This window comes from Copadichromis virginalis, linkage group LG17 (assembly GCF_057382275.1).
Source record: "Copadichromis virginalis isolate Kocher_CV1m ecotype Utaka linkage group LG17, C_Virginalis_male_GT1.1, whole genome shotgun sequence".
NCBI lineage: Eukaryota > Metazoa > Chordata > Actinopteri > Cichliformes > Cichlidae > Copadichromis > Copadichromis virginalis.
This window is the reverse complement of record NC_140634.1, coordinates 20,668,346-20,693,886: the sequence shown is the minus strand read 5'-3', so window position 1 is coordinate 20,693,886 and position 25,541 is coordinate 20,668,346. Positions and strand designations below refer to the sequence as shown.

At 40.5% G+C, this 25,541-nt stretch overlaps 2 protein-coding genes and 1 long non-coding RNA gene across 3 annotated transcripts; 1 reads left to right on the top strand and 2 right to left on the bottom strand.

Moving 5' to 3' along the window:
* Positions 1–646: 646 nt before the first annotated feature.
* LOC146689360 (uncharacterized) lies at positions 647–2,208 on the bottom strand. Its single transcript, XR_014915987.1, has 4 exons — positions 2,170–2,208; positions 1,361–1,473; positions 1,164–1,275; positions 647–1,083 (listed from the first exon to the last, which is right to left on the bottom strand). It is a non-coding gene; the product is annotated as an uncharacterized LOC146689360 (long non-coding RNA).
* Positions 2,209–2,951: 743 nt separating this feature from the next.
* Positions 2,952–14,112, bottom strand: LOC146689359 (tetraspanin-8-like). Its single transcript, XM_085436701.1, has 8 exons — positions 13,971–14,112; positions 7,117–7,179; positions 6,464–6,583; positions 6,038–6,112; positions 5,865–5,960; positions 4,108–4,245; positions 3,865–3,948; positions 2,952–3,469 (listed from the first exon to the last, which is right to left on the bottom strand). Exons 1-8 carry the CDS (start codon positions 14,025–14,027, stop codon positions 3,395–3,397), a joined length of 708 nt encoding a protein of 235 aa, XP_085292827.1. The 5' UTR covers positions 14,028–14,112; the 3' UTR covers positions 2,952–3,394.
* A 2,554-nt stretch (positions 14,113–16,666) lies between these two features.
* On the top strand, positions 16,667–23,542 carry LOC146689358 (putative E3 ubiquitin-protein ligase TRIML1). Its single transcript, XM_085437402.1, has 4 exons — positions 16,667–16,759; positions 19,214–19,466; positions 20,073–20,355; positions 20,484–23,542. The coding sequence occupies exons 3-4, from the start codon at positions 20,082–20,084 to the stop codon at positions 21,545–21,547; spliced, it is 1,338 nt and encodes a 445-aa protein (XP_085293528.1). The 5' UTR covers positions 16,667–16,759; positions 19,214–19,466; positions 20,073–20,081; the 3' UTR covers positions 21,548–23,542.
* Positions 23,543–25,541: the final 1,999 nt, after the last annotated feature.

Below are 25,541 nucleotides of genomic sequence, written 5' to 3'. Positions count from 1 at the left end.
GGTCCTCCACCACCACCACTCACAGAGGCTGAGCAGTTGGCCCTCAGCCAAAACAGTGGGCGCCCTGTGGCCGAAGGCATCTCTGCGGGGACATCCTCTGAGGCAATAACCCCGCAAGACACAAGTGCCTACATAAGGGGTAAATTCAAAATAATACATGATGTGCATACATCCTTTCTTCACAGTCACCTTTGCAGTGCGACACATTCATTTGATAAACTCTTTACCATAATGAATTATTTTGTAGTGAAGTTATTTTCCGACTGATTTTGCCTTCCCTCAGTCTTGGTTGTCTTTGAGAGCATAATGACAATGAAGTGTAAGGTGCTTGGTATGTTTGTTAATTGCCATTTGGTCCCTTGTAAGTTATAAGTGACCTGTATAAACCTCATATTCTATCAGTTGATGGTGGTGGTGTACTGCATCTGGTGCAGCCTCCTGTTGAGCCAGACCAACATGCAGTTGTGAGTAATACTCCACAGATTATATGAGTTTACAGTAGAACAGCAATGTTGTCTATTTCTTTACTACAGGAAAATAATGAAGAAACATTGACAGCTGTTACAGAGGAGGAAGCAACAGAGACACTTTATGAGGTTTACATCTTTTAATACTTTGTGTACAGGAAATACAGGCGACCAATAAAGCCAGTTGAACAAAAAATCTGTTTATTCTTCTTTCAACATGTTGAGGTGATGGGTCAAAAGAAATGATTGTGACATATGGTGTCTCTGACTGCGCTTCCATCTTGTATGTCCGTGGGAGGGTCAGGATGTTCATGGTTTGGATCACTGCTGATGTTTGGTTCAGAAGGACAGTGTTCTCCTCTAATTGTGGCAATGTTGTGAAGAATCACACATGCCACAATAATGTCACATGCCCTTTCTGGGGTGACCCTGAGTCTTTGCAGGCACTGGAACCGGGCCTTAAGCATTCCGATAGTCATTTCAATTCTGGCTCTTGTCCTGCAATTAGCCAGATTATATCGCTGCTGTGGGCCCGGTTCAGGGTCAGGGTAAGGGGTAAGCAAATAGGGTAAACATGGATACCCCCTATCACCAAGCAAGTAGCCAGTGAACTCTCCTAAGACAGAAGGGTACACTTCAGTTCAAATGTCCCTGAAGCAATTGGTCTTTATATATTTTAAAGTATTCTCAACTCACCATGTCCAAATTTTGTGCTCAGTGTACATTCACGGAATATTTGTGAGTCATGGACAGAGCCTGGCCACTTGGCTTCCACATTTGTGATAATGTTGGCAGCATCACATATGATCTTCACAGTGCAGAGAACACAAATTAGCATCCATTACTATAATGAAATAATTTGTTAGTTTGACATGCTACAGGGAACTATGTACCTGTACATTAATGCTGTGGAAAGACTTCCTGTTCACATAGTCTCCTTCATTTACTGAAGGAGCAATGATTGGAATGTGAGTGCCATCTATACAGCCAATCACGCCTGGGAACCCTGAAAATAAATGTGCAATTTAAGTAGTAGTCCAAGTATCACCACATCATACATTAAGTTTTGGTCATCCTGATACCTGCAATTTTGTGGCATCCCTCTTTGATAAATCTTGTGGGTCTGTGACCGGGGAACACCACAGACGAGTACAGGAGACGTTTCAGTGCAACTGTAACATTCCTGACTGCCCGACAGACTGTAGCCTTGGAAACGTGCTCAGCGTCACCAATATTATACAGAAAGCTCCCGTTTGCAAAAAACGAAGTGCAATACAAATAATATGCAATGAACTGAGAGCATGTCCGCGATGTGTCACATGCGTAATATATGGCCTGAGGATGTTATCCAAATAAATTATAGATTGTGCTGAGAAACGGTAACGTTCGCACAGAAAATCATCAGGAAATGATAAAATGTCCAAACGCGCTCTGATCACTCTCTCCCGGCGGAGAGCTCTGCGGAGAATTTGGGCTTCACGATCTACTGGCTCTTCAAGGAAGGGGCACGCCATGTCTGACACTTCCTACTGTCAGGTTTCCGACAAAGGGGCGGAGACAGTCAGGGTTAGTTGTAGTAAACCTGCTAGGGGGCAGGTTAGCTTCACGGAGTGTGTCGTCATAGTGACTCACTCAGGCTGCAGCTGAACTCGCTTTGTGAAACCGAAAACCCAGAGTTTTCGTTAACTCAGGGTATACTTACTCAGTTTTTCCACTAAACCGGCTTCCTGAAACAGGGCCCTGAGGACATTAATCTTTGGTTTTAAAAAAAAAAAAAAATCAATCACATTTTTTTTTGACGTTCATGCTTCCATGGGAAAACAAAACAAAAACTTGTAAATTCTCGGGATTCAGTTTTTCTTAATAATTATGGGATACGTGAAAGTTTTATTTAGTTGGCTGAATTTATTTTTGTTTTGTTTTTTTAAACGTCTTTCCTAAAATGGACTACAAAATAAATGAAGCAAATTAAGCAAATGTTGGAACACTTGAGAAGCTTGACATTTGATATAAAAACAAACAAGACACCCCCCGCGCAAAAAAAAAAAAAAAAAAAAAAAAAAAAAAAACCAAACCTAAATCCCACCATGCCTTATTACCCAGTGAAAGTTTTTTAACAGGAGAAAGAAGAAACAACTTTTATATCAATAATAACCATGATTGAGTGCGAGATTTACTGAGAGTGTTATGTTAGAACAATTTCAACTTCCTGAGGATTGTCTTTGCAATAATTTTCAAAAAACAAAAAAACAAAAAAAAAAAACAAACAAACAAACACACACAAAAGAATATAAATAATATGGAAGCCAGTTACAACCAGAAATATGATTATAAAAAAAACAGACAAAAACTAAAATGAAAAATCCAGACTATACACTTACCTTAAAAAAAATAAAATAAACCATATAAACCAGATTGACATTTTCAAAAGTTTAAAAAAAAAAAAAAAAAAAAAAAAAGGAAACGTGACAAACAAGCAAAAAGTCACTTTTAAGAGAACATGAGAAACTAATTTTTATTTTGTGCACCAACTTGGCTATTGACTAAATATTTTTGGCTTAAATTGGCTTCCGTACATCGTCAAATACACAATCAAATCATAACCAACATACTCATAACAGTTAAAGGTTTGGGAAATTCTAAATCAACACCAGTTAATTATATTACAGTTATTTACTTTGCATTTACTGGGTAATTTCTAAAGCTGCCCGCTTCTCAGACACAAACTATTTTATCATTTCAGGTAACATAATGCCTTTTACACAAAATACAGATTATATAGAGTGTATTTTTTGGTAACCATTGGGACTCCATACTAGTGTATAAGAGGCTTTAATCTCAGTGCGCTTCTTCACAGTGAAAGCACAGGATGAGTTAGATTAGCAGAGGATATATTGTGGTTACATTTGGGCAGAGATGATGGTGCCTCAGGCGTTGGTGGTAGGTCCGTCCTTCTTGCTGATCTGACAGTAGAGAGCCATGGAGAAAGCCAAGCCGAAAATCTGCAGGAACAACAAATGACTCATTATTAAAACTTTAATAAAATAAGACAAAAGAAAATATAAAAATGGTAATTGTTAATCTTTGGGTCTCTTCCACATGGCGGGTCTTTTGCCCCATCCCCTTCCCCCTCACCCCCAGCTGGTCGCAGCAGACAGCTGGCGCTCCCTAAACCTGGTTCTACAAGAGGAATCAGGCACCCCCAGGCAACTGTTTTTGTGATTTGGCGCTATATAAATAAAATTGACTTAATGCCAATTAATTAATCTGCTTTTTGCATGTTCTACAATTTTTCTATCAAGAGAAAAAAAAAAACTTAAAAATTAGAGTATGACTTTTTATCGAGTGAACTCAAATGTCCCCTGAAGTGATGTGGTGACTGTATGTGTCAGCTCACCAGCAGGACGGCGATGCCGAAGGCAATTCCCAGCACTATCACCATATTCTCCTTCATCAGGTTGACGATTCGGGTGGAGCAGGGCTGCAGGGTGAGAGCAGAGCAGCGTGGGTTATTATGGTTCATTTAACTGTGTCTCAGCGATGAGAGTAAAGTAAGAGTGTGGATTTCTTGTTCAGATATAAAGTGAAATCAGATTCCTGCTGGGATGCTCAATCCAGTGTTCAGCAGTCACAGCCTTACCGTGCTGTAGTAACCTTCTGAGCCACACTCAGCACCGGGGACAGGGGTGGGACTGTTGGTGACGTTGCAGCGACAGGATTCTGGGAATGGATCTGGAGACCAGTCTGTCTTTCCGTTCACAAGACCACAACACTTGAGCTGGGAAGAAAATACAAATAGGATTGGAACTAGTGTAATAGTTCTAGTAAAGCCCTTATTGCTGTTCAGCCTGTCACAATACAGAGGCTTTCCAAAAGTATTTGGCCCCCTTGATCTTTTCCACATTTTGTCACATTACAGCCACAAACAAGAATCAATTTTATTGGAATTCCACGTGAAAGACCAACACAAAGTGGTGTACACGTGAGAAGTGGAACAAAAATCATACATGAGTCCAAACATTTTTTACAAATAAATAACTGAAAAGTGGGGTGTGCGTAATTATTCAGCCCCCTGAGTCAATACTAGAACCACCTTTTGCTGCAATTACAGCTGCCAGTCTTTTAGGGTATGTCTCTACCAGCTTTGCACATGTAGAGACTGAAATCTTTGCCCATTCTTCTTTGCAAAACAGCTCCAGCTCAGTCAGATTAGATGGACAGCGTTTGTGAACAGCAGTTTTCAGATCTTGCCACAGATTCTCGATTGGATTTAGATCTGGACTTTGACTGGGCCATTCTAACACATGGATATGTTTTGTTTTAAACCATTCCATTGTTGCCCTGGCTTTATGTTTAGGGTCAGTCTCAAGTCTTTTGCAGACTCCAAGAGGTTTTCTCCCAAGATTGCCCTTTTTTTGGCTCCATCCATCTTCCCATCAACTCTGACCAGCTTCCCTGTCCCTGCTGAAGAGAAGCACCCCCAGAGCATGATGCTGCCACCACCATATATGACAGTGGGGATGGTGTGTTCAGAGTGATGTGCAGTGTTAGTTTTCCGCCACACATAGCGTTTTGCATTTTGGCCAAAACGTTCCATTTTGGTCTCATCTGACCAGAGCACCTTCTTCCACATGTTTGCCGTGTCCCCACATGGCTTGTGGTAAACTGCAAACGGGACTTCTTATGGTTTTCTGTTAACAATGGCTTTCTTCTTGCCACTCTTCCATAAAGGCCAACTTTGTGCAGTGCACGACTAATAGTTGTCCTATGGACAGATTCCCCCATCTGAGCTGTAGATCTCTGCAGCTCATCCAGAGTCACCATGGGCCTCTTGGCTGCATTTCTGATCAGCGCTCTCCTTGTTCGGCCTGTGAGTTTAGGTGGACGGCCTTGTCTTGGTAGGTTTACAGTTGTGCCATACTCCTTCCATTTCTGAATGATCACTTGAATAGTGCTCCGTGGGATGTTCAAGACCTCATAGAGATGCCTCAGGGTTGGGAAACTGACATTTGTCACCATGTATTTACATTGCATCATACCACTGACAGACTTGCAGGCAGTTGAATGCACAGTGCCCTCTGGTGGATGTGTGCAGTATGCACAGTCAATCTCATGACGTGTAGATCTGTATTCAGGCACAGTTCATCTTAAATTTGATGTCCCAGCATTTTAGTTTATTCCCCCTGGTCATGTGTGAGCAGCAGGCAACTGGTTATTCATTTTTGGGTTACATGTTGGGCTTCAGGAAATGTAAATACAATGAGATACCCTGTATAATACCAGCACATTCAAATACCACAAGTGTGTTTCAAGATTTAGGTTAACTCGTGTATCTGATTGACTGCGTCTAGGAAAGTCTTTCTGTATTACTGAAGAAAAACTGTGTGTGTTAGTTACATCTTTCTGCAGATTCTTCAGGTCACTTTTCACCGTGTCAGGTTGTTTTGCAAGTGGCAACATATCTTTCAACTGCTTGTTCACCCAGTCTTCCATCTGCAAACAGAAACGCAACTTGACGTTTGAGCCTCATCAAAAATAAAATTAAGTAGTCACATAGTCGCTATTTTTACCTTATTCTGGCTCACAGCTCCTGCGATGCCTGCTGCCACCAGGAGGATGAAGATGATGAGAAGGAAGATGAAGAACTGAGGGAACACACATGATATAGATCAACAATTTTTGTAAGACTTGCTGAGGCGAAAAGTTAAGCAAAATGTGTGTTCTGTCCACCTAAAGTTCACACATCTTTTTAATCGACAAAAACATTTGTGTCATAGTAACAAACCAACATATTTCAGTTTTTTAATCTTACAACTTAGCTGAAATAACTTCAACATAGATAGAAACCCACCAGCAGTTGGCAAAAGTTTCAGTTACTGAACATCAGGTATGTGTGTCGGTACAATCCCTCAGTGTAGGTTTCATTAACTAAGTAATGTGTTTTGCTTCGCCTCCCTCCAAAAACATTCCCAAAATAATCAAAATGTGATGCTCACCAGCAGCAACATGCAGCGGCTCTCTCTGTAGGCTCCACAGCAGCCCAGGAAGCCGAGAACCATGATGATCGTGCCGATGGCAATCATCAGGTTGACTGCAGGGAAGTACTGATCGGTGATCTGTGGACAGATGAGGTGGAAGTCAAAGGCAAAGTCAAAGGTTGATCTAAAGTTTTAAAAGCACCTATATGTGTTAGAGAGGATGTTGAAGTTTGTCTTTATGGAATAGTTTACGTGTGATCAGAGAAAATGTGATGAATGTCTGAGTGACAGATGGAAAAATACACAAGGATAAAGTCAATGTGAAGTGAGTGCACGTTTCAGATGACTGGTCCTGGTTGCTGACCATGAGAGTAGCTCTGATGCGATACATAAAGCTCTGAAGGCAAAGCTGGAATCACAGTAAGTTTTATTTACCACATATTCTCCCTGAAGAATGAAACAAAGTCACCTTTTGAGTGTTACCACAGATGATATAAACACAGTAAAGACTTATTCTTGTATGAGAGGTCCACACATCATCTGGAATCCATTGAAGAGACCCACTGTCACACCACTATACTACACCATCGCCTGCACAAAGCCTTAGAACATGCACTTCTGTGCTCATCTATGCAATACTGCAGTCTCTTTAAAGTCCATCACTGGCTCACCTGGTTTCCACCCTTGCTGACTCTCAGGTAGATGGAGACGGCTAGGATGAGGCAACCGCTCAGCTGGAGGGAGAAGAAGATGGAGATTAACCGAATGAGCCAATTTTACAGAATCTGGCGACATCTGGTGGTGAAACTCTGCAGCAGCGCAATAACAAAATAGACATTGTGACATTTAACAAGCACTTCAATCCTCCCTGGAGGAAAAAGCTCTAAAACTTACCTTTAACATCCAAGTCAGGGGAAAGAAAAGTTTTCAGAATTTGTAATGCATGGCAATATTTCCAGGTATATACACATGATAATATTTAACATGGGGCAGACAATTACCAGCAGGAATAAAATGGACACATCTACTCAAAGGTGACTTTCTTGTAAATACAAGATTGTTTGTGTAGTGTTGCTGAAATTGCTTATTTTGGTGCAAATGACGAAAAAAAAATTTTTTTTTTTTTATATCTACCTTTTAATGTTTTAATTTTGATTTTCTGATTCTGCCATTATCAATGTCCTCCAGTAATGAGAGTCAAAGCTATGCAGCAGCATCACATTTAGACATGACACAGCACTGCCTAATCATGTTAAAGTAAAAATTACAACATTGTCCTTTATTTTCATCAATCATACTGATTAGAATAAGATTAATACATTTAAAATACATTTGATAAAAATCATAAGAGAACACTTACAGAAGGAATAGAGGGACAGAGTCCAAATAAATAAAAATCAATAAATGGTTTGACTAGGGTTACCAAAACATCTACCAGTTACCATAAGATCCTTTGTCACATCCAGCTTACTTTGAGCTGCCGCCCCCCCCAAATAAATAAATAAATCTGACACTTCTCATGTTTCCAGAGTTTTTTATGTGAGGTCCTGATCACATGTGCATAAGTAAGCAGAGATTGTCACAGCTGTGAACCAAATTAAGCCACATCTGTCTGGTTAGTTTGATAACGTTCGCCGCCAACCACATATTTCTAACTGAAGAACAGGGAGATGGGACTGAGCAAAAAGGAATGAAAAAACCCTTTTACACTCCAACAAAAGGTGTGTGTGTGTGTGTGTGTGTGTGTGTGTGTGTGTGTGTGTGTGTGTGTGTGTGTGTGTGTGTGTGTGTGTATTTTTTTTTTTTTTTTTTTTCAGGATGCAACACCTCAAACTGCACCTGAGATAACAGCTAGTAGTGTTATCTCCCTGGTACTGATCTGTGTGGACTGTGTCTAGGATTTAGGCGGCTGGAACAAACATTGCTCAAATATCTCTAAAAGTAAAACCCTGGTTAACTTTAAAAAGGTCACAATTAGTGATTTAAAGTTAGAGTCAGCTCTTTCCCTGTGCACGTGTTCTGGGTCAGTTCCTCGAAAACATGCCCAGCTGGGGGAAAGTAGATTTCCGTGATTAAAAAGGTCACAGATATACAGCAGGGTCAGGTTCCTAGTCAATCACAGGAATGTTAAGCAGCAGCATAGCATTGACTTCCTAGATCGTCTGTTTCCTATAGTACATTTTGTACACTGAAAAACACATTGAGGTTGTTTTCTCCTTGTGGCTACAATTAGATTTAAAAGACAAAAGATGGACTTTCAGATGAAGTCGGAGGGACGTGCTCATTTCTAAGAACAAAGTCATTAAAAGGTCATAACGGCAGGAAGGACACACACTTCAAGTTCTTTATGGGGAAACCTTTTCTGCACAAACATTTTCTATACTGAAAAGTGTTTGAGCATTTAAAATATTCTCATATTCCCACTCATAAAGCATTTTAGCTGTAACCCCTGCATATTGACACACAAAGTCATTTAATTCACTTAAAAAGTAAAACTGGTGATTAGAAGCAGTGAAAGCTTGAGAAGGTTTACAGTTTTGTCATATTTGGGCTGCTGCTTTCCCCTTTTAAAATCATTTTGTTTGAAAATCTGTGACGGGAGAAGTCTTGACCAAGTGCACAGAGGAAAGCTGTACAGATCATTATGAGATTAACAAAAATGACAAACTCATAACATATGCAGAATTAAAACAAGTCGGAGCTCCTCAAACCCCCCCCCCAAAAAAAAAAAAAACAAAAAAAAAACGCTCTGTGTCATTTCCCGTGCTTTCAATCGTCCTCGATATCACACACAAACAAGTCGTAGACATCTTTTGGGCAGATGACAGCAAAGTGACGTTCAGTCTGGTTTAACAACAAACAAAACCCTGCTGATGGCGATACTGCCCGAGGTGAAACATAACAAAACTCAGTTTTTGGACTCTACATTTGCTGTTGAGACATCTGCCCTCATGTAGTAAAGAACGAATAGAGGCCAAAAACACAGACGTGTCCCACCTGCAGAGTCAGACATTTGGTTCTGGGTCTCACAACTTCCAGGAGAGTGTGTGCAAATCAGTACCGATAACTGGGAACAGTCCTTTGTCAGGTGAGTGGGCGTGCAGCACAGGAGTGTTTCACCTGCTTTATCAGTGGAACAACACACCCAAACAAAGTCATTGTTTTCTTTGGGAGGCGTTGGCGACGGTTGCAGGGGATCATCACAGCACATACACGCAGAGAGACTTTCTGTTAGGAGAAAACCTGCAGAGCAACATGCTATCAGAGACGAACCCGCCCCAGGGAGCAGCAGAAATAAAGGCCGAAGCCTATATGAACTATAAACTACGTCAGGAATTCATCCCAACTTATTCTTTCTCACATTTACCACACGATTTCCTCAGGGATTAATAAAGTACTCAGATTCTGATTTAAAACCTTTTTAACCACAACCCACAGAGGCAGACACGTGGGGCCCTCTTAGCTCTGTTAATGTAATGGGAAACCACTGAAGTCTGTTCACGTGTTGTTGTCGTCACACAGTTTTGTCCTTTTTATGAGTAATTTCACGACATGCACAACTTAACCTTTAAGTGCCTTTCAAGGGTAACGTTGCCTGTTAATTATTTACCATTACTCCACCACAACGGGAAAAACCCAACAAAGATTAAGATTAGAGATCCCAGTGACAGGGCGCATGCACACAGGTTAATCTTGACCTCAGACTATTAGTGCTGAATATTATAGAAAAAACAAATACAAACGTCGGTATCATATCAAATTGATACGTGCTGGATCTATGTACTGACATTTTTGTCACTGAAGAAAAACGAGTCAAACATATTCTAGACAAACAAGATCCACCTAGAGTAATTATGTTACGCAGAAAGGTGAGAGGAATTTGGAAGTCCGCAAATCAGAAGTTGTTTCTCATAAAAGCATGACAAAATGTCAACGCGTGGGAGGAAGAGAAGAGAGACATGTGAACACATTTCTCAATGTCAAAGACAAGAAGAATAAACCATGTGGAGCAACTCATCAGTAAAAACATGACAGACTTCTACACTTTAGATTTAGTCTACAGTAATCGTTTGGTATTTAATCGACTCCGACTAAAAGAATTTAGATGGTTAAATCAGGAGTAAAAGCAGTGAGTACGTCATGATTGGGCATGTTCCCAAAAGCAAGGAATGAGGGTGGTTAATTCCTTAGCACTGATTCACAGTTGGAGACTCATCGTCATTTCACAACACACACACACTGCAGTGTGGCTACTAGTAACCACAGAGCTTTGCAATGCCATGTGACCACCGAAACTGTAAACGCCTCCCTCAGTGAGGTTTCTGAGACACTGCTTCAAGTGGACTGTCAAGTCATATCCGATGGTAACCCACCCAAACTTCCAGTTATTTAAGTTTTTTTATTATTATTATTATTATTCAGGAAATAATGAAGCTCTTCACATAAACAAGGAAGCAACATTTTAAAATGACACAGTACAGTTCCTCTTTTTTACTTGTTCAAACATCCCAACAAAAGGTGACACTTGGACTGATTTGTACAAATGTTGTCTCTGAACTCAATTAAATTAAATTCAGAAAGTGCTCACAGAGAATCAGCTGGATTGGTGGCAAGGATAATAGAGGAAGGACACAAAACAGGCCTCACAGACACAGAACCCAGGGGAGAGCCAGCTGTGTGGCCGTTTTGCATTTGGATCTTCCTCTAGTTCGTCTCTGTGGTCATTCAGGATGTTCTAAATCTCATCATCATCTAATCATTTTTTTACCTTATTCAATCTATAAGATGGAAAAAAAAAACCCAAAGGAGAGTGGTCACCCATTTTGTGGTACCATATCTGTGCCTCACTTCACCATTATCCACGGCTGGCTTATTAGATTTCCTTTGAAATATTCAGTTCTAGCAGCAGGTTTACTGACAGCTGCTTTAATAATAATGTATACAAGCGTCCTCTTTGTTATGAAAAATACATAAAACATTGATAAAGCTCAACACTAATGCCACTCGGCTCTGTGCCTCTGGTCGGTGCTGAGTGCTGCAGTAATGCTTCCTGAGGGCTGGTCTGCAGTGGTTTCTGTGGCTGAGTGCTGTACAGAAAGACCTTAAAAGTTCCTTGAAGGACAAGGCGGAGTCGTGTTTGAGCAGATAGGTGGTGAAAGAGGATCTTTCTTTGATGTTTCTCAGCAGAGCACAATATGAAAACCAGCATTAAACGAGCGCCACAGAAAATAAGAGGCCTGCTCAACCCTCGCCACCATCATTAGGTAAACACATCACGTCCGCTGAGTGGCTGTAATTAAGTTGGGATCGATTTGACTTCAGTTCTGGGAATCTGAGAGAAGACCTGAAAATAACCACAGCAGGCTGCAGGTGGAAACCTTTCAAACAGGACGCACTGCTTGATGAGGATTACAAAATGCCAGAAGCTACATGCATGAGTTTATGACCGAATAACGTTTAAACCTGCGAGCAAACACACACACACACACAAGATGAACATGATAACATGCTTCTGCTTGTTCTGACTGGCTGTGCTCCAAAGACAATGACGTATCCGACTCGTCAGGCTGTAACGACAGAAATGACTTCATAACTGGGCCACTCGGCCAGACCAACACGTTCTTACTCCTTACGCGTAATATTTTACGCTAGGTGACAAATCGCCAACATTTTACGCTTTCGGATACCCAACACGTTCCTAAATGACGAGATTGTAAAAATGAGAAAACACAAGAACCGCTTGGACTCAATCTACACATGTTCGTTCATTTTCTTAAAAACGCTTTGGAAAACACAATTTTATGTCATTTCTGTGCTGGTTAAGGTTAAGAATAGGGCTGGAACATGTATTACCACGGGACTGTCCTTCCACTGGATTTCACCCACAACCCGACGCGTACCATAAGAACGCGGAAGATAACCTTTGCGTTCCTCAGGAACACCGCGGGACGCAACAAAACCTCGGTATGGTACGCCCCGGGAGTGAGAACGGGCTGGCCAGACGGATATAAGTGCAGATCATGTACAGCATATGAAGCCAGCTTTATGAGCAGTGTTCATCATCTTACACCATAATCTAAAAACCCACAGATTTCACTGAAACTACGGTCTGCTGACACACCTGAAGTGACTCAGAAGACAATAAGACTTGCAGTCATTTATTTCACACAGTTTAATCTGCCTGATCTTCAAACTGACGATAAAATTAAATTGTCAACAGCCTTGGCTTTCATTGTCAAACAAAGACCAGTTTAAAAAATAAAAACATGGCTTAGCCATTGAAGTCACTGAAGAAGTTTTTTAGATCTGGATTCTCTCTGAAGGCCACCAGGTGGTGACAGCTGTGGTTTCAAAAAGACTTCGAGGCCTGAAAACGTTTATAGGAAACCTGAGTTTTTGACCAGACTTGTGTGAACAGTTTACTGCTGGGTTTATCTGCATGGTGATGCTGAAGAAAAAGTCTGTTTTGTAAATCTTGATCACGTCATGGTTGAAAAATTATGGTTATTTGTGCTGTTCTCATTGACTAACAGCACAATTCGCTTGTTGGGGAAAAACTTCACAATTACATGTGAAGTCAGACTAAGATTTACGTTTCCAGCACACCAGCGTTTGTAGTTTTGGCTCTGACGGGGAAAACAAACTCTTGCCTTGCACAAATACGTGCTCTTAAAGTCTTTAAAGTTTTTAGTGGGAGCGGCAACTCAAATACTTCAGCTCCAAAGCTGATAAAGGCCTTCCATTGTTCCGCCTACAAAAAAAAAGAGATAATGTATGTTTCCTGTCACCACCAGGTTGGTGTTGAGCAACAACAAAAATTACTCAGTCAAGCTACATGTTGGGCTACTAGCAGCACAGAATCTGTGGGATGGAGCAAACATTGCTTAGAAAATATGCAAACAGTGCTTTTTAGAAAGACTTCAGTGAACCTCCAAAGACCTACAAACAGCGATGTTTAAAAACAAACAAAAAAACAAAAACATCCAGGGAGCGCCATCATGCTGAATTGCTCAACTCAGGGGCGGAGGGGACAGCCATGCCCAGAAACTGAACAAATACCTGTTTGTGAAGCCAGAAAAATCTGATACAACCAGTTTTACTCAATTGATGGAAAGACAGAGGGAGGTCAGGACACACAAAGAATGCAGAAAAGGGAAAGACTGGGGGTTAAAGAGACCAAATTTAAGAAAAATCTTAATCAAGTTAGAAAAAGTAGAAATATATTGGAAATAAATAAATAGATAAATAATAACTTTAGTATTGAAAGTTGCATCACAGCTTCCTAAACCAGCATGCCACACCTACTGTGCCAGTTGTCAAACTGATTTAGGGACGAGGCCCAAATTAAACAAACTGAATGCTTCAAACACAAATCAAATAAAACCGGCAGGTTTGCAAACTTTTAAATCAGACTCAGTTGAAATCTGTTGAACAGCCTCAAAAACTCAGACGCCACCTGCAAACACCTGCCCAATCCATCACCTGTGAATAAACTGTAAGAACTCAAGTTGTCTTAAATACTCACCCAAAAAAGAAGGTTGAAGAAGAAGAGAAGGTATTTGATACACTTGTTAACAGCCATGGTTTTTCCCTCGATTCACGTCGACCGCCTGCTTCAGAGGACTCGAGCTTCCTGCACAGTGAACACACAGTCTGTCAGATCAGTAAACACACGAGCCTGCTCTACTGTTTCCACCCATTCAGGGTGTGTCCCTCACTGCACCCTCCTCCTCCTGCTTCCACATCTCCTCTCTCTTTTCCTCTTTTTTTTTTATTTTTATATATTTTCATTTTCCCTGCAGGATTCCCTCGTTTTTTCCCCCACCAGTTTACTATAATCAGATAAAATTAAGATCAACATATGGAAAGAGCTCATGTTTAAACTCACTGCTCGGCTGAGACGAGAATCTGAATGATACTTCAACAACTAGGATAAAGGAGGATAAACAAACTGTTTCACTTCATCCGTAAGTTCTGACTTCTGATAAGTCAACTGCTGTTGTATGGATAGATGTGTTCAAACATTCACATCCATCTGTATCAGTTTTATACTTGTAAAGCAGCATCCGATGATCTGAATGATCTTCTGCCCGACATCAGCAAAACCAGCAATATAAATCTGACTTTACCCAAGAAGAAGCCACTAAGCCAAAATTCCAGCAAGATTAATGGGATTAGTTTAAGCATGAGAAGGTTCTTTAGTCTTAAATAACCTGTAACAAAAGCCAGAAAATCCTGATTAGGTGGCTTTCAGTTGCAGGGATAATACAGTGGGTGTTTCTGATTCCAGCTGCAGGACTTTTTTTTTCTTTTTAGGTGGGTGGGTAAGGAAAGCGACAACCTAGCTTCTCTGGAGTTTCCACATTTTACCAAGCTTAGAGGCTGCTTGGTACATTTTCACTCAAACATAAACTCCTGAACCCTCACAAAGTCATTTCCCCATCAGCGGAGCCTGGTTTCAGGGTAAAATCAGATCACCAAACCACAATTTAGACCCCGGTTCTTTTATACATAGTTGAAGACACCAGGCCACCACACTGAAAAGTAAACTTATTTCAGGTTCTTATTTCATTTGTTTGTGTGCCCGAATTTGTGCATAGTGTTCCTCCTGGTTCCTCTATCACACATCTGACAATAAATGAGAACAAAGCAGCGAGCTGCAAATTACACCTCAGTGTAAACCAGCAGATGGCAGATTAATCATTCACATTACCTTCTGTTTCCGTTCTGTCATTTATTCACTCACTCACTCAGGCCTCTCCCAGGTACACTCTATTCCCCAGGCTTTCACTCCTCACCTGTTCCCAGTTTCCCAATCAGTGCACCTGCCTCCTTGTACCCGATTACCCCTCCAGGATTTCTCCAGTCACTGTTGGATTTTCTGTTCTACCCTAGTGAGTCTTTCCCTCTGGTTTTGACCTAACACCCACACACAGAGGTACAACTTATTTTCTCACTCATCTCAGAATCAGCCACCTTATGTGTCAGTAGATTATTACACATATTATCATCACAACTATTTTAACCTTTTAGTGTAATTTAAAAAGTCCAAATCATTCCCAGCTCACCTTTAATTTTCAGCACCTGTTTGGGCTTTTACCAAACATCAGGTTAAGTTAAAAGTAGAATGAAAACAAAAAAATGGAGACTTGGGATAAAACCGCCTCATGGTCACTGTTTCAGCAGTTAGAGAGGTGAGGCTGACATGGTTTGAACATGTGTTGAAGAGGGATAGTAGATATACTTGGCAAAGGATGATGAGGATGAAGCTGTCAGGCAGGAGGAAAAAAGGAAGACCCCAGAAGAGGTTCATGCAGAGGGTAAGATTCTGGCAACAGGGTGAGATGGAGGCAGATGATCCGCGGTAGTGACCCGCGGATCATCCCCTAAAGGAAGCAGTGGAAAATGGAAGAAAACGATAAACTAATGGCCTCTCAGACTGGTATTAATTTCCAGCAGACAGTGTAAAAATTAACTAACTACAATCACTTTCACTTTATATTACTATAATATAAACTACTATAACTATACATACTGAAAAAAACCCCCACAAAAATAAAGAATTTCCTCAATATATGCAAACAGATACTTTGCATATATTTGTATATACTGTTGGTGTTAGAATGAAAACACCAACAGTCGAAACATATTTAAAGTTTTTATCAAACCAGCTGATTCCTTTAGAAGAAGGGCATTCAATGTGTAGTGAATCATTAGCCTATTTTAATCTTATAGAGTATGAATGAATTAAATAAAAACTAAACATAGTTGTTGAGAAGTTCTGTCAGTAAAATGTGCTTTTAAGTCGCCATCTAACGGCAGCTGTATGAAAATACAGCAGAGTGAGTGCACACCTGTGTAACTCCAGCTTCCCCTTCACTGTCTGTGAGCTCACAGATACCCTCACACCTGTGTCTGGTCATTGTTTCTGAAGGTTCTGAGTATCAGGGGCTGATCTAGAAGGGTGGCATGGGGTAAGTGCCACCCCAAAATGATCTCTTACCATCCCAAGTGCCACCCTAGTTTTGCATATAACAGTGTTGTTTATTAAAATAAGATAGCATTAACACTTTGAGCGTAGTTACAGTTAACAGTGAATATAAATGCTAAAACTGAATATATTGCATAGTGTAACCCCCCTCCACCATTAACAAATGGTTCAGCCCATCGCGCAGACCGTTTTTTTTTTTTTCTTCTTTTTTTCCAGTAGTAAGCAATGCTCATGATTGTGCCAGAGCACATTCTGAACAACACCATGGGGATTTCAGAGTTCGCACAGGTGGTTGGATGTTACACTCTGGAAATGGAATGAAGGTGAGTGTTATTAACCCTCTGTGGTCCACGGACACGCTGCACCTCCAAATCACATGACTGATGTAAGCTGACGCAGCAACAAGCTGCAGCCACGTTGACTCGGTTTTTCAGCTCATAGTGAAAGTTCGGACTTCAAAGTATACACCGGTTTTTAAATTTTAATTACAGGCCAGTAATTAAAGTTATGGAGTTATGAAGTTATGTTAAATATATATAAGCCATGCTTTTTTTCTAAACACGGTTTTGTGTGTGTGTGTGTGTGTGTGTGTGTGTGTGTGTGTGTTTATTTAAAGCGTTTTCTAAAGACGGCTCGAAAACAGTAAAGAAAAGAAAAAAAGGCACTTCTTTCCTATCGGTGGAAAAATGTACCATGTCGACCAAATTTTTTTTAAAGTCATGTAGGATTTGGTTGTTTCGGAAGAGGGAGGGGAGAGTTTTGGGAGTGACAGTAAAGGAGAGAGCCAGAGTGAGCGAGTGAGAGAGAGACAGTTTTTAGATGTGGGAGATTTGTGACGTTTAGTGTGAAGTTAGTATAGTTAGTCTGTCGTGTAGTCGTTGTTTTGTTTTGTGTGTCAGTGAGGGGACTAACGAATGTCCCCTGAGGGAATGTCACAAAAGCACACATTTTTAGATAAATAGTTGTATATTTTTACAAAATGTGTGCATAAGTTTTCAAAATGTACAATTTATATTTGCATTTCAAGTTATAAAAATAATAACTGACTCAACATGTCTGGGTTTTTTTTTTTACAGTAGAAAAATACTACCAGGAGTTTAAATTTCCTGTGTGATTTCAGATCAGTAATACTAAGTATTTCAATGAAAAAACAACTAAATTTGGTGTGATAAGTCGTGAGGTTGAGCTGCAAAGAATGAAACCAAATAAGGCAAGGGGAAAAAATAAAATGAAAACAATTTGAGGGTGAAATACAAATGTAAAATCAAGTCGCCTCAACAATGGCCAGTTATATTTTGGACCTCAGTGGGTTAATCCAACAAATCATGAAAAATTAAGTGTAAATTTTTGTTCGTGACAGTGCAGATTTCTGACATTTTGTGTAATTTAAGTATGTAACAATTTGATTTTTTTCTAACAAAAAACAGTGAAACTGAAGTTGAACTTGTGTTTGTAAATGAACCGCCCCATGTTGTGTAGCTTTCTGGATTTTATACTTATTGGTCTACATATTTATTTATCATACAGGCTACACAGTACATAAAATCAAAACTCACATTGAATTAGACTATATTTTTAGAAAAAACGTGTATACTTACTGCATTTGAATCATTTTAACTATAAGTAAACACCTACATATGTGTTTGGGGGAAAAAAGGCTTTGATTTTGCCACCCTAAGAAAATTTCTCTAGATCCACCCCTGCTGAGGATTCTTTTAAAATAAAAAAAAATTACACGAGGGTTTGAGCTGTTACTAAGAAGGCATCAATGCTAAAACAAAAGACGTCAGTTTAGACTTGAATTAAAAGAATAGATGCTCATACAGGAGGAGATTGATATCCAAGTGTCAGGAACTGGAGTGAGAAGTGTCATTCAAAGAGAGCCACACAGTACAGAACAAGCCTGGCAGATGTAGGATGCAAAAAAAATTTAAAGACCCTGGAAAGAAAACAAGTGAGAGACATCTAAAGACTTCAGAGTAACTGCCCAGACACTCGTGAAGGAGTTAGCTAATGAAAACAATCACTCAGACTCTGCACAGGAATTAACTGTGAGGTCGCAGACCAAGAAAAACTCCACTTTTGCAGAAGAGACTAAAGTGTGCTAAGGACAACCTGGAGACAGATTATTCATGCTAGAAGTGAGTACGTTACTCAGATGAGCTCAAACTGGAGCTCTTTGGTCACAGAGACGCAGCTTATGTTGTTTTTAAAGAGAAAAGCGAGAGAAGTACAACCCGAAGTAGAGCATCCCAACATTGAACCACGCTGGTGGGAATACTGTGAACGTTACTGGCTGACCTCCACAAAGCCCTCACTCCCACTGAAAATGTGTGAGGTGAACTGAAGACCAAGGTCCGTACCAGAAGGCCATTGAATCTGAAGGAACTGGAGAGATTCACGGGACATGTGCGATGTGTTTCTGTGTGTAAAGAAAATAATGTGAGCATTTAAAATAAAACTGGGGTGTTTGAAAAATCCTTGAACCGCTCTGGATCAGCTCTCCACTTCTTTGCCTTCTCGAGTCTCTGAGTCGTTGCTGGTTTTTCTCTGCCAGTTTTGTTTTTCCCATCATTTATTCAGCAATGGTCTTCTGAACCCTCTATCCACCCTGACCTTCTCCCTTTTGCTGAAGGTCCGTCTAACTATTCTTCAAAGTTTGGCTGGAGATTATATACGTTGTCAAAAGAACTGGGGGTCATTTTAAGCTTTATTCTTTAATGAAATATTAAATGTTTCATTCTTTGTCTTCTCACTGAGTGTTTTCTTATTTTTAGGAAATATCTGCTGGTTCCCCATGTGCTCACATGCTGTCCTTCCTGTTCCTGCACTCTTATAGTGCAGTCTGGTCTGCCCGTACACGTCTTACACGTGGGGTGTAACAACCTGAGTTACCGTTTAAATGAAGCGCAGCTCATAGGACGGTCCGGAGTGATGTCATACTGACATTTTTCAGGCTGTGAATGTGACGTGTAAGAAGCAGGGAAGGAAAGCAAGCTGTGGTGACTTTCTCTGGGCACGTTGGAAGTGGTAAGAAGACTTAAATATTTAATGTAATGATTCATTTCAGTGGAGCATTAAAGAAAAATGTAAGGAACTGTAACATAATCTGGATTCTCTGAGACTCAGCATGTCAGGACTCGTCTCACAGAGCCCGACACAGATGATTGTCTTCTTTTCTTTAGAAGAAAACACCCAAACTTTTGCTCATTTACCTGATTTATACAGCAATTTTTCCTACATTTAGTGGAAATTTCAATCAAATTAGTCCATGCATGGATGTAAATGTTCACTCGTGTGGAGTGAACAAAAACACACACAGCAGCACAGTGACTGACCCCTAAAACGAGAAAAGGACTAAAAACACTGAGTTTGCATCCGGTGATCTGGTGTCACTGCTGCGTTTGTTAAGAATCCAGAAGGCTATCAACACTGCAAAAGCTAAACTTAGGACATAATCAAAGCAAACTGAATCATTTTAGGTCTTAACTGCACTTTAATATTGCTCTAATATTTATTTAAAGTATGCGAGCAGACAAATTCACAAGAAGAAGCTTTTATCACAGCAGCGTAATGCTCATATTCATACAAGAATAACACAAACATCCCATCTATTTCTGCTTTTTGGTTTATCAGGAAGCCACAATGACGTCTACTAAAGAAGCTCTTTGGCGCACTCTTGAGCATCTGACAGCTGAACAGTTCAAGAACTTTAAGTGGTTCCTGAAGGAGGGGGATATGGAAAACGGTTTTCCAGCCATCCCAGAGGCCCGACTGGAAGGAGCGGACAGGTTGGATACGATCGATCTGATGGTGCAAAAATACCGCTGTCCAGGAGCTGTGCAAAAAACCATGAAGATCTTAAGGAAGATAAACAGAAATGATCTGGTTCAGGATTTGTCAAACCAGTCAAATGAAGGTAAAAATATGAAGAGCTGAAAAATAAAGGTTCACATTAGTTGCATGAATGATTGCATTTAATACAGCTCGAGAAAAATCCTCAATAAAAAAGTTGTTTACAGCTTTTCCTGTTTTGGCTTGTTTTAGACCACAAGATCTCTGCAGCGCTCCCACGTGATGATGAGACAAGGAGGGCCAAACTGAGGGAGATGAAAGCCCAAATTGATCTGAGGATCAAGGAGAAGCAGATGAAGATCTGTGAAGTCAGACGCACAGCAGAGCTCAGCAGGAAGTCTGCAGAGCGACAGACCTCAGACAGCAGGAGGGCGTTTGAAGCGCTGGTGGCCTCTGTCCAGAGCAGTCTGGATAAAATCATTGGAGAGATCGATGAAAAGCAGAAAATGACACAGAAACAGGCTGAAGGATTAATCCAGCAGCTAGAGCAGGAAATCTCTGAGCTGACCAAGAGGAGCGCAGAGGTGGAGCAGCTTACCAAAGACCAACGTGACTTCCTGCCAAGCTTCTCGTTCACAAATGAGATGCTGACAGAAGCCAGGTTCCCCCAGCCATCTTACAAAGAAACTGTGACTCAGCTGAAGGAAAAACTCAGCAAAGACATGGAGATGTTTCTCGCTGTGACTGAGCTGAACAGGCTCCGGCAGTTTGCAGTGGATGTGACACTGGATCCAGACACAGCACATCCCAACCTCATCCTGTCTGAGGACGGGAAGCAAGTTCGCTGTGGTGACATAACACAAACTCTCCCAAACAACCCAGAAAGATTTGACCGTGCTATTAATGTTGTGGGAAATCAGAGCTTCTCTTCAGAAAGCTTTTACTATGAAGTTCAGGTTAAGGAGAAAACCTCCTGGGATTTAGGTGTCGTTAAAGAGTCAATAAATAGGAAGGGATCAATGTATGTGAGCCCCAAGAACGGCTTCTGGATAATATGTTTAAGGGCAGGAGAGTACAAAGCCTCACGTCTCCATCTCAGTGTGGACTCTCAGCCAAAGAAAGTGGGAGTGTTTGTGGATTATGAGAATCATTCGGTCTCTTTTTATAATGCTGAATCCGCACAACTCATTCATTGCTACACTGACTGCTCCTTCAAAGAGAAACTCCGCCCTTTCTTCAGCCCCGGGACTCTTCATGGTGGCCAAAACTCCACTCCGCTCATCATCTGTCCTGTCTACGGCAACTGTCAGATCTGATCAATCATCCTTACAACTGCGTGAGACTCGTCATAGAGTCGTCAGCTTCTCCACCTTTATTTATTTATCACCCCTAAGTGGACATCTGAAAACAAAAGGTCCAGATGACTGTGACAGACTTATCACACCAAACCCTCAGCCAACATTTGAGTGGTTCACTGTTAACCCGATGGGAGTGTTCAGGGGTTAATATAGTTTGTAGTATTCAGAGGGTCCAGTGTGGCCCTCTGAATAGCACAAAAATGTAATCAACCCTTCACCGACCCCATGTCACACAGCAGCATCAGGATTGGGTCTCCAGTCGTTAAACAGATGGTGTCATATGGGGCTGTTTGAATTGTTTATTTTATCATCAGTTTTACAGCCTTCAAACTTAGATTTGTGTGTTGTTAGTCGTGATCTTGTGGAAGGTGTCACAGAAGGGCCACAGTTTTACGCTCAGTACAGTGTTCCCTGACAGATTTATTCTCGGCATTCAGTTACATGGTTGAACAGGTAACTTTGGCCTGAGCTTATTTAAGACCATGCCGGTGACCACTGCACATGAGGTTCGGTGTCATATTTTACTCTAAAAGTTCAGGGTTTGGTCTAAACTCTAGAGAAGAAAAACCTTCCCGCACAATCAGAGAGAGACTGGTTTTCAGCCTTCAGGGTCTTATTTAACACACAGACAGTCATTTTTCAAACATCTCCTCCCTCCAGCAGATCATGTTTTACTTGCATGTCGAGTGGGGGGGATCCAAACTGCGACGGCAACCATTCTAACTTTGCATGCAGCTAGCAGGAGAAAAACTCATTCAAATGCAGGTGTGGTTTTTCTACATTTAGACTCTGTGGTCTCACAAAGGCGCGTCTTTCACCATCCGCGATCTCATACTTTCTAATGCCCTCTTTTTGCAAAATGGAGTAGACATGGTTTCAATTTTCCCACTGATAGTATCAAAGAATATAGACAGTGTAGTGCCTTTAAAATGGCACTACACTAGTTTAAATACATTATTACAGGAAATATCATGACTGTCCAGTTCATCCATAACATTTTTCTTCAGTGTCACCTTCTTGTTCCTCATGCTTATTCTGATGGTGTTTCATAGAGACATTTTTCCTAGTCCACTGTGCAATGCCACCACTCACTTAGTGCTTACTTTCATTTTTCTTTCTGTGTTTGAGCAGGGATGTCAGACTCCTTTTGTCATAAGCTACTTTGATGTTAAGTGAATCAGACCAGTGAAACTGACCTTTCTGTCAGTGTAACTACACAGTTACACCAACACATCTTAATATAAGGCAAAGAAGTGCCGTTTTAACTGTACACCTCAGTTTTTCTGCATGATAAAGAAATATTGCTGTTGGGTCATTCCATCTTCTGCTCGACAGGAGCAACAGAAAAAAATCCTAAAATCTGAACGACCGTGGTCTAAAAAAAGACACACATATTTAACAAAATCATTCTGAAATCACATGAAAGTGGGTTGATGGATGACAAAAAGGTTTCTGAAGTTTCTCTGTGGTCATTATATACGGTAAAACTTTGGATGATAATATTTTTTTGTTCAAATCAGAGATGGTCAAACATAAAATTTTAAAAAGTTTGCTGATTTAAGATGGAATAAATAAATTTGTAAATTTACAGAAGATCTGGCAGCTCATTGTCCAGACTCTCCTGTAATTTCAAAAGTGAAGATTTTGTTAAAATTCTGATTTTTAATTTTTTAAATACAGATTTTTCTCTGATAAATGCTAAAAAAAAATCAACAACAGCAGTGTTCTGTCATTTCATTTGGAGTACAAATGGCAGTGGGTGAGGTCTTTATCAGTAGGAAAAGCTGTGACCAGTAAAAGTTTAATCTGGCCCCCAGGCCTTATTTTTGACACACCTGGTGTAAATGATTTGTTTTCAAACATTTTTTTTCTTCTTCTTCAAGAAAGCCATCTTTACTGTTTACTAGAAAAGATCCACACTGAATTTTACTTTAATAAAGATGGATAATGTCATCAGTCTTTTTTTATGTCCCACATTAGCACATTGCTGCAGTTTCCCTTCGTATTTGAGTCCCTTTGTATTTCATTTTCATTTCAGTGACTGCGTTGATATGTTACCTGTATGCAAACTTCCTAAAGTAATAAAGACACGATGGGCAGCTGATTACAAAATAACTTAATCACCAGGACACATAAAACTGTACAGTAATAACAAAAACTACCTGCTTTGAGCTGGAGCAATAGATGATTCAATCAACAGGAACCAGCTGTGCTAACGAGCCTCTGTGCTGCACTTCCTGATGTAATGTTTCAGTAAACTGAGTAGCACTAAAATCAGAAAACACCAACCAGAGGATACAGCGTGGTTTCATCATTAGATGCCGGAGCAGTACTGTTGGGTCTTGTGTATTGCAGTTAACCGCCATGACTTACTGACACGTTTTCATGAAAACACCCTGCAGTCCTTGACGTCGGCCATTACTGGCCCACCAGCCCTGTGTGAGCTGAAGTGAAGCTCATTAGAAAGTTTAACACAATTATCTGAGACTTTATCTCCAAACTGACATTCAAGTCTCTGGTTTGTGTTTCAAACTGCAGACTTCAATCCTTTTAGTCATTCAGCAGGGCTGCGTTTGCATTTTTGATTAAATCTGTTCTTACAGGACTCTGCAGTGCTGTGGAAAACTGAGTCCACAGTCAATGATTCAGTAGCTGTAGCAGTAACTACCTGCAGAAACTGTTTCCCTTTGTGACTCGTCTCACATCACTGTGAAGGAATTTTGGACCTCTTGTTCACAGCATTGCTCGAGGGTCCTGCAGCATTTCAGTCATTCTGTTGGAGATCAGCTGCTTTGCTTGGGGTTGTTCACCTGCTGCATGACCCAGTTTGAGTCAAGCTTCAACTGTTGAGCAGATGACTCACATTTTTGGTATTCAGTGCTGTGCAAAAGTCTTGAGCCACCCCTCATCTCTTGATAATTTGTGTCCAAGGAGCCAGACTTTCTACTGATTCCTTAAAGTGGTTTCGAGCAGTAGTTCTTCAGCTTTTTGAAGGTCTTTCAAAGCTTCTTTTGTCAGACATTAGCTGCCTTTCCAGTCCTTACACTGGACCATTTTAGAAGAATTATTTATTTTTGTTTGTTTAAGCCGCTTCACTCTGACCTGAGGTTCGCTGAATTATATATGAACTGGACTGAAAATCAGTGGCAGTAGGTCTGATGGAGTCATGAAAACATATTTGAAATTTTTGACTCACATTATTGTCAGTATGTATGGAGGAGGCCAGGAGGGAGGTCCAACAGTGAGTGTCTGCAGCCATGTGTTAAACATGGCGGAGGCTCTGCCATGACTTCTGGTACATCTTTCGCCACCTTACAATGAAGCGATTGCAGCCATTCCCCAACTGTGTGAATGGTACTCATAGCCATTGATCAGTAGTCTTTGATTAATGGACTTGTGCTACATCCATATGGACAGAATCAACCTTTTGGGATTTTCTTGTAAACTTTAACTAATGTGAAAATTAAATTACAAACTATTTCTTTCAAACACTCTGAAGGAAATGACACGTGATGAGCTGAAGACGTTCTAGTAGTTCTGAAGCAGGACGACACCGATGAAAATTTCTCAAAAAGAGCTGAGATGATTTTAAAGCTGATTTTAAATCTAAAGTTTTTATTCGAGCCTATAAAAGCTGAAGGTTTTTCCACATTTCTGCTTGTCAAGAAGGAATCACGCAGCCCTTAGATAGAAGACAACACCAAACTTTTTAAGCTTATTAATAAACACACACAATGATTTAGTGCAGATGTTACGTTCCCCTAAAAGGGTCCAGGCGATGAAGGGGAAGTAACAAAAAGTGTCCGGGTCAGAAAAAGGAGACAGAGGCAAACTGGTTAAAGAGTTTTATTAAAGTTTCTATCAAATACTAACTAAAAGAGACGGTCAAGCCGCTATCACCATTTAAAGAAACAAAACAAAACTCAGGCGTTGGTCAATAAACTGAAGAGTA

Coding starts and splice junctions, on each gene's coding strand:
- LOC146689359 (XM_085436701.1), bottom strand. CDS start 14,027: ATGGCTGTTAACAAGTGTATCAAATACCTTCTCTTCTTCTTCAACCTT. Junction 6,113..6,463: donor GCCGCTGCATGTTGCTGCTG/GTGAGCATCACA, acceptor GTGTTCCCTCAG/TTCTTCATCTTCCTTCTCAT. Junction 4,246..5,864: donor TGAAGAATCTGCAGAAAGAT/GTAACTAACACA, acceptor TTTTCTTCCCAG/CTCAAGTGTTGTGGTCTTGT.
- LOC146689358 (XM_085437402.1), top strand. CDS start 20,082: ATGACGTCTACTAAAGAAGCTCTTTGGCGCACTCTTGAGCATCTGACA. Junction 20,356..20,483: donor GTCAAACCAGTCAAATGAAG/GTAAAAATATGA, acceptor GGCTTGTTTTAG/ACCACAAGATCTCTGCAGCG.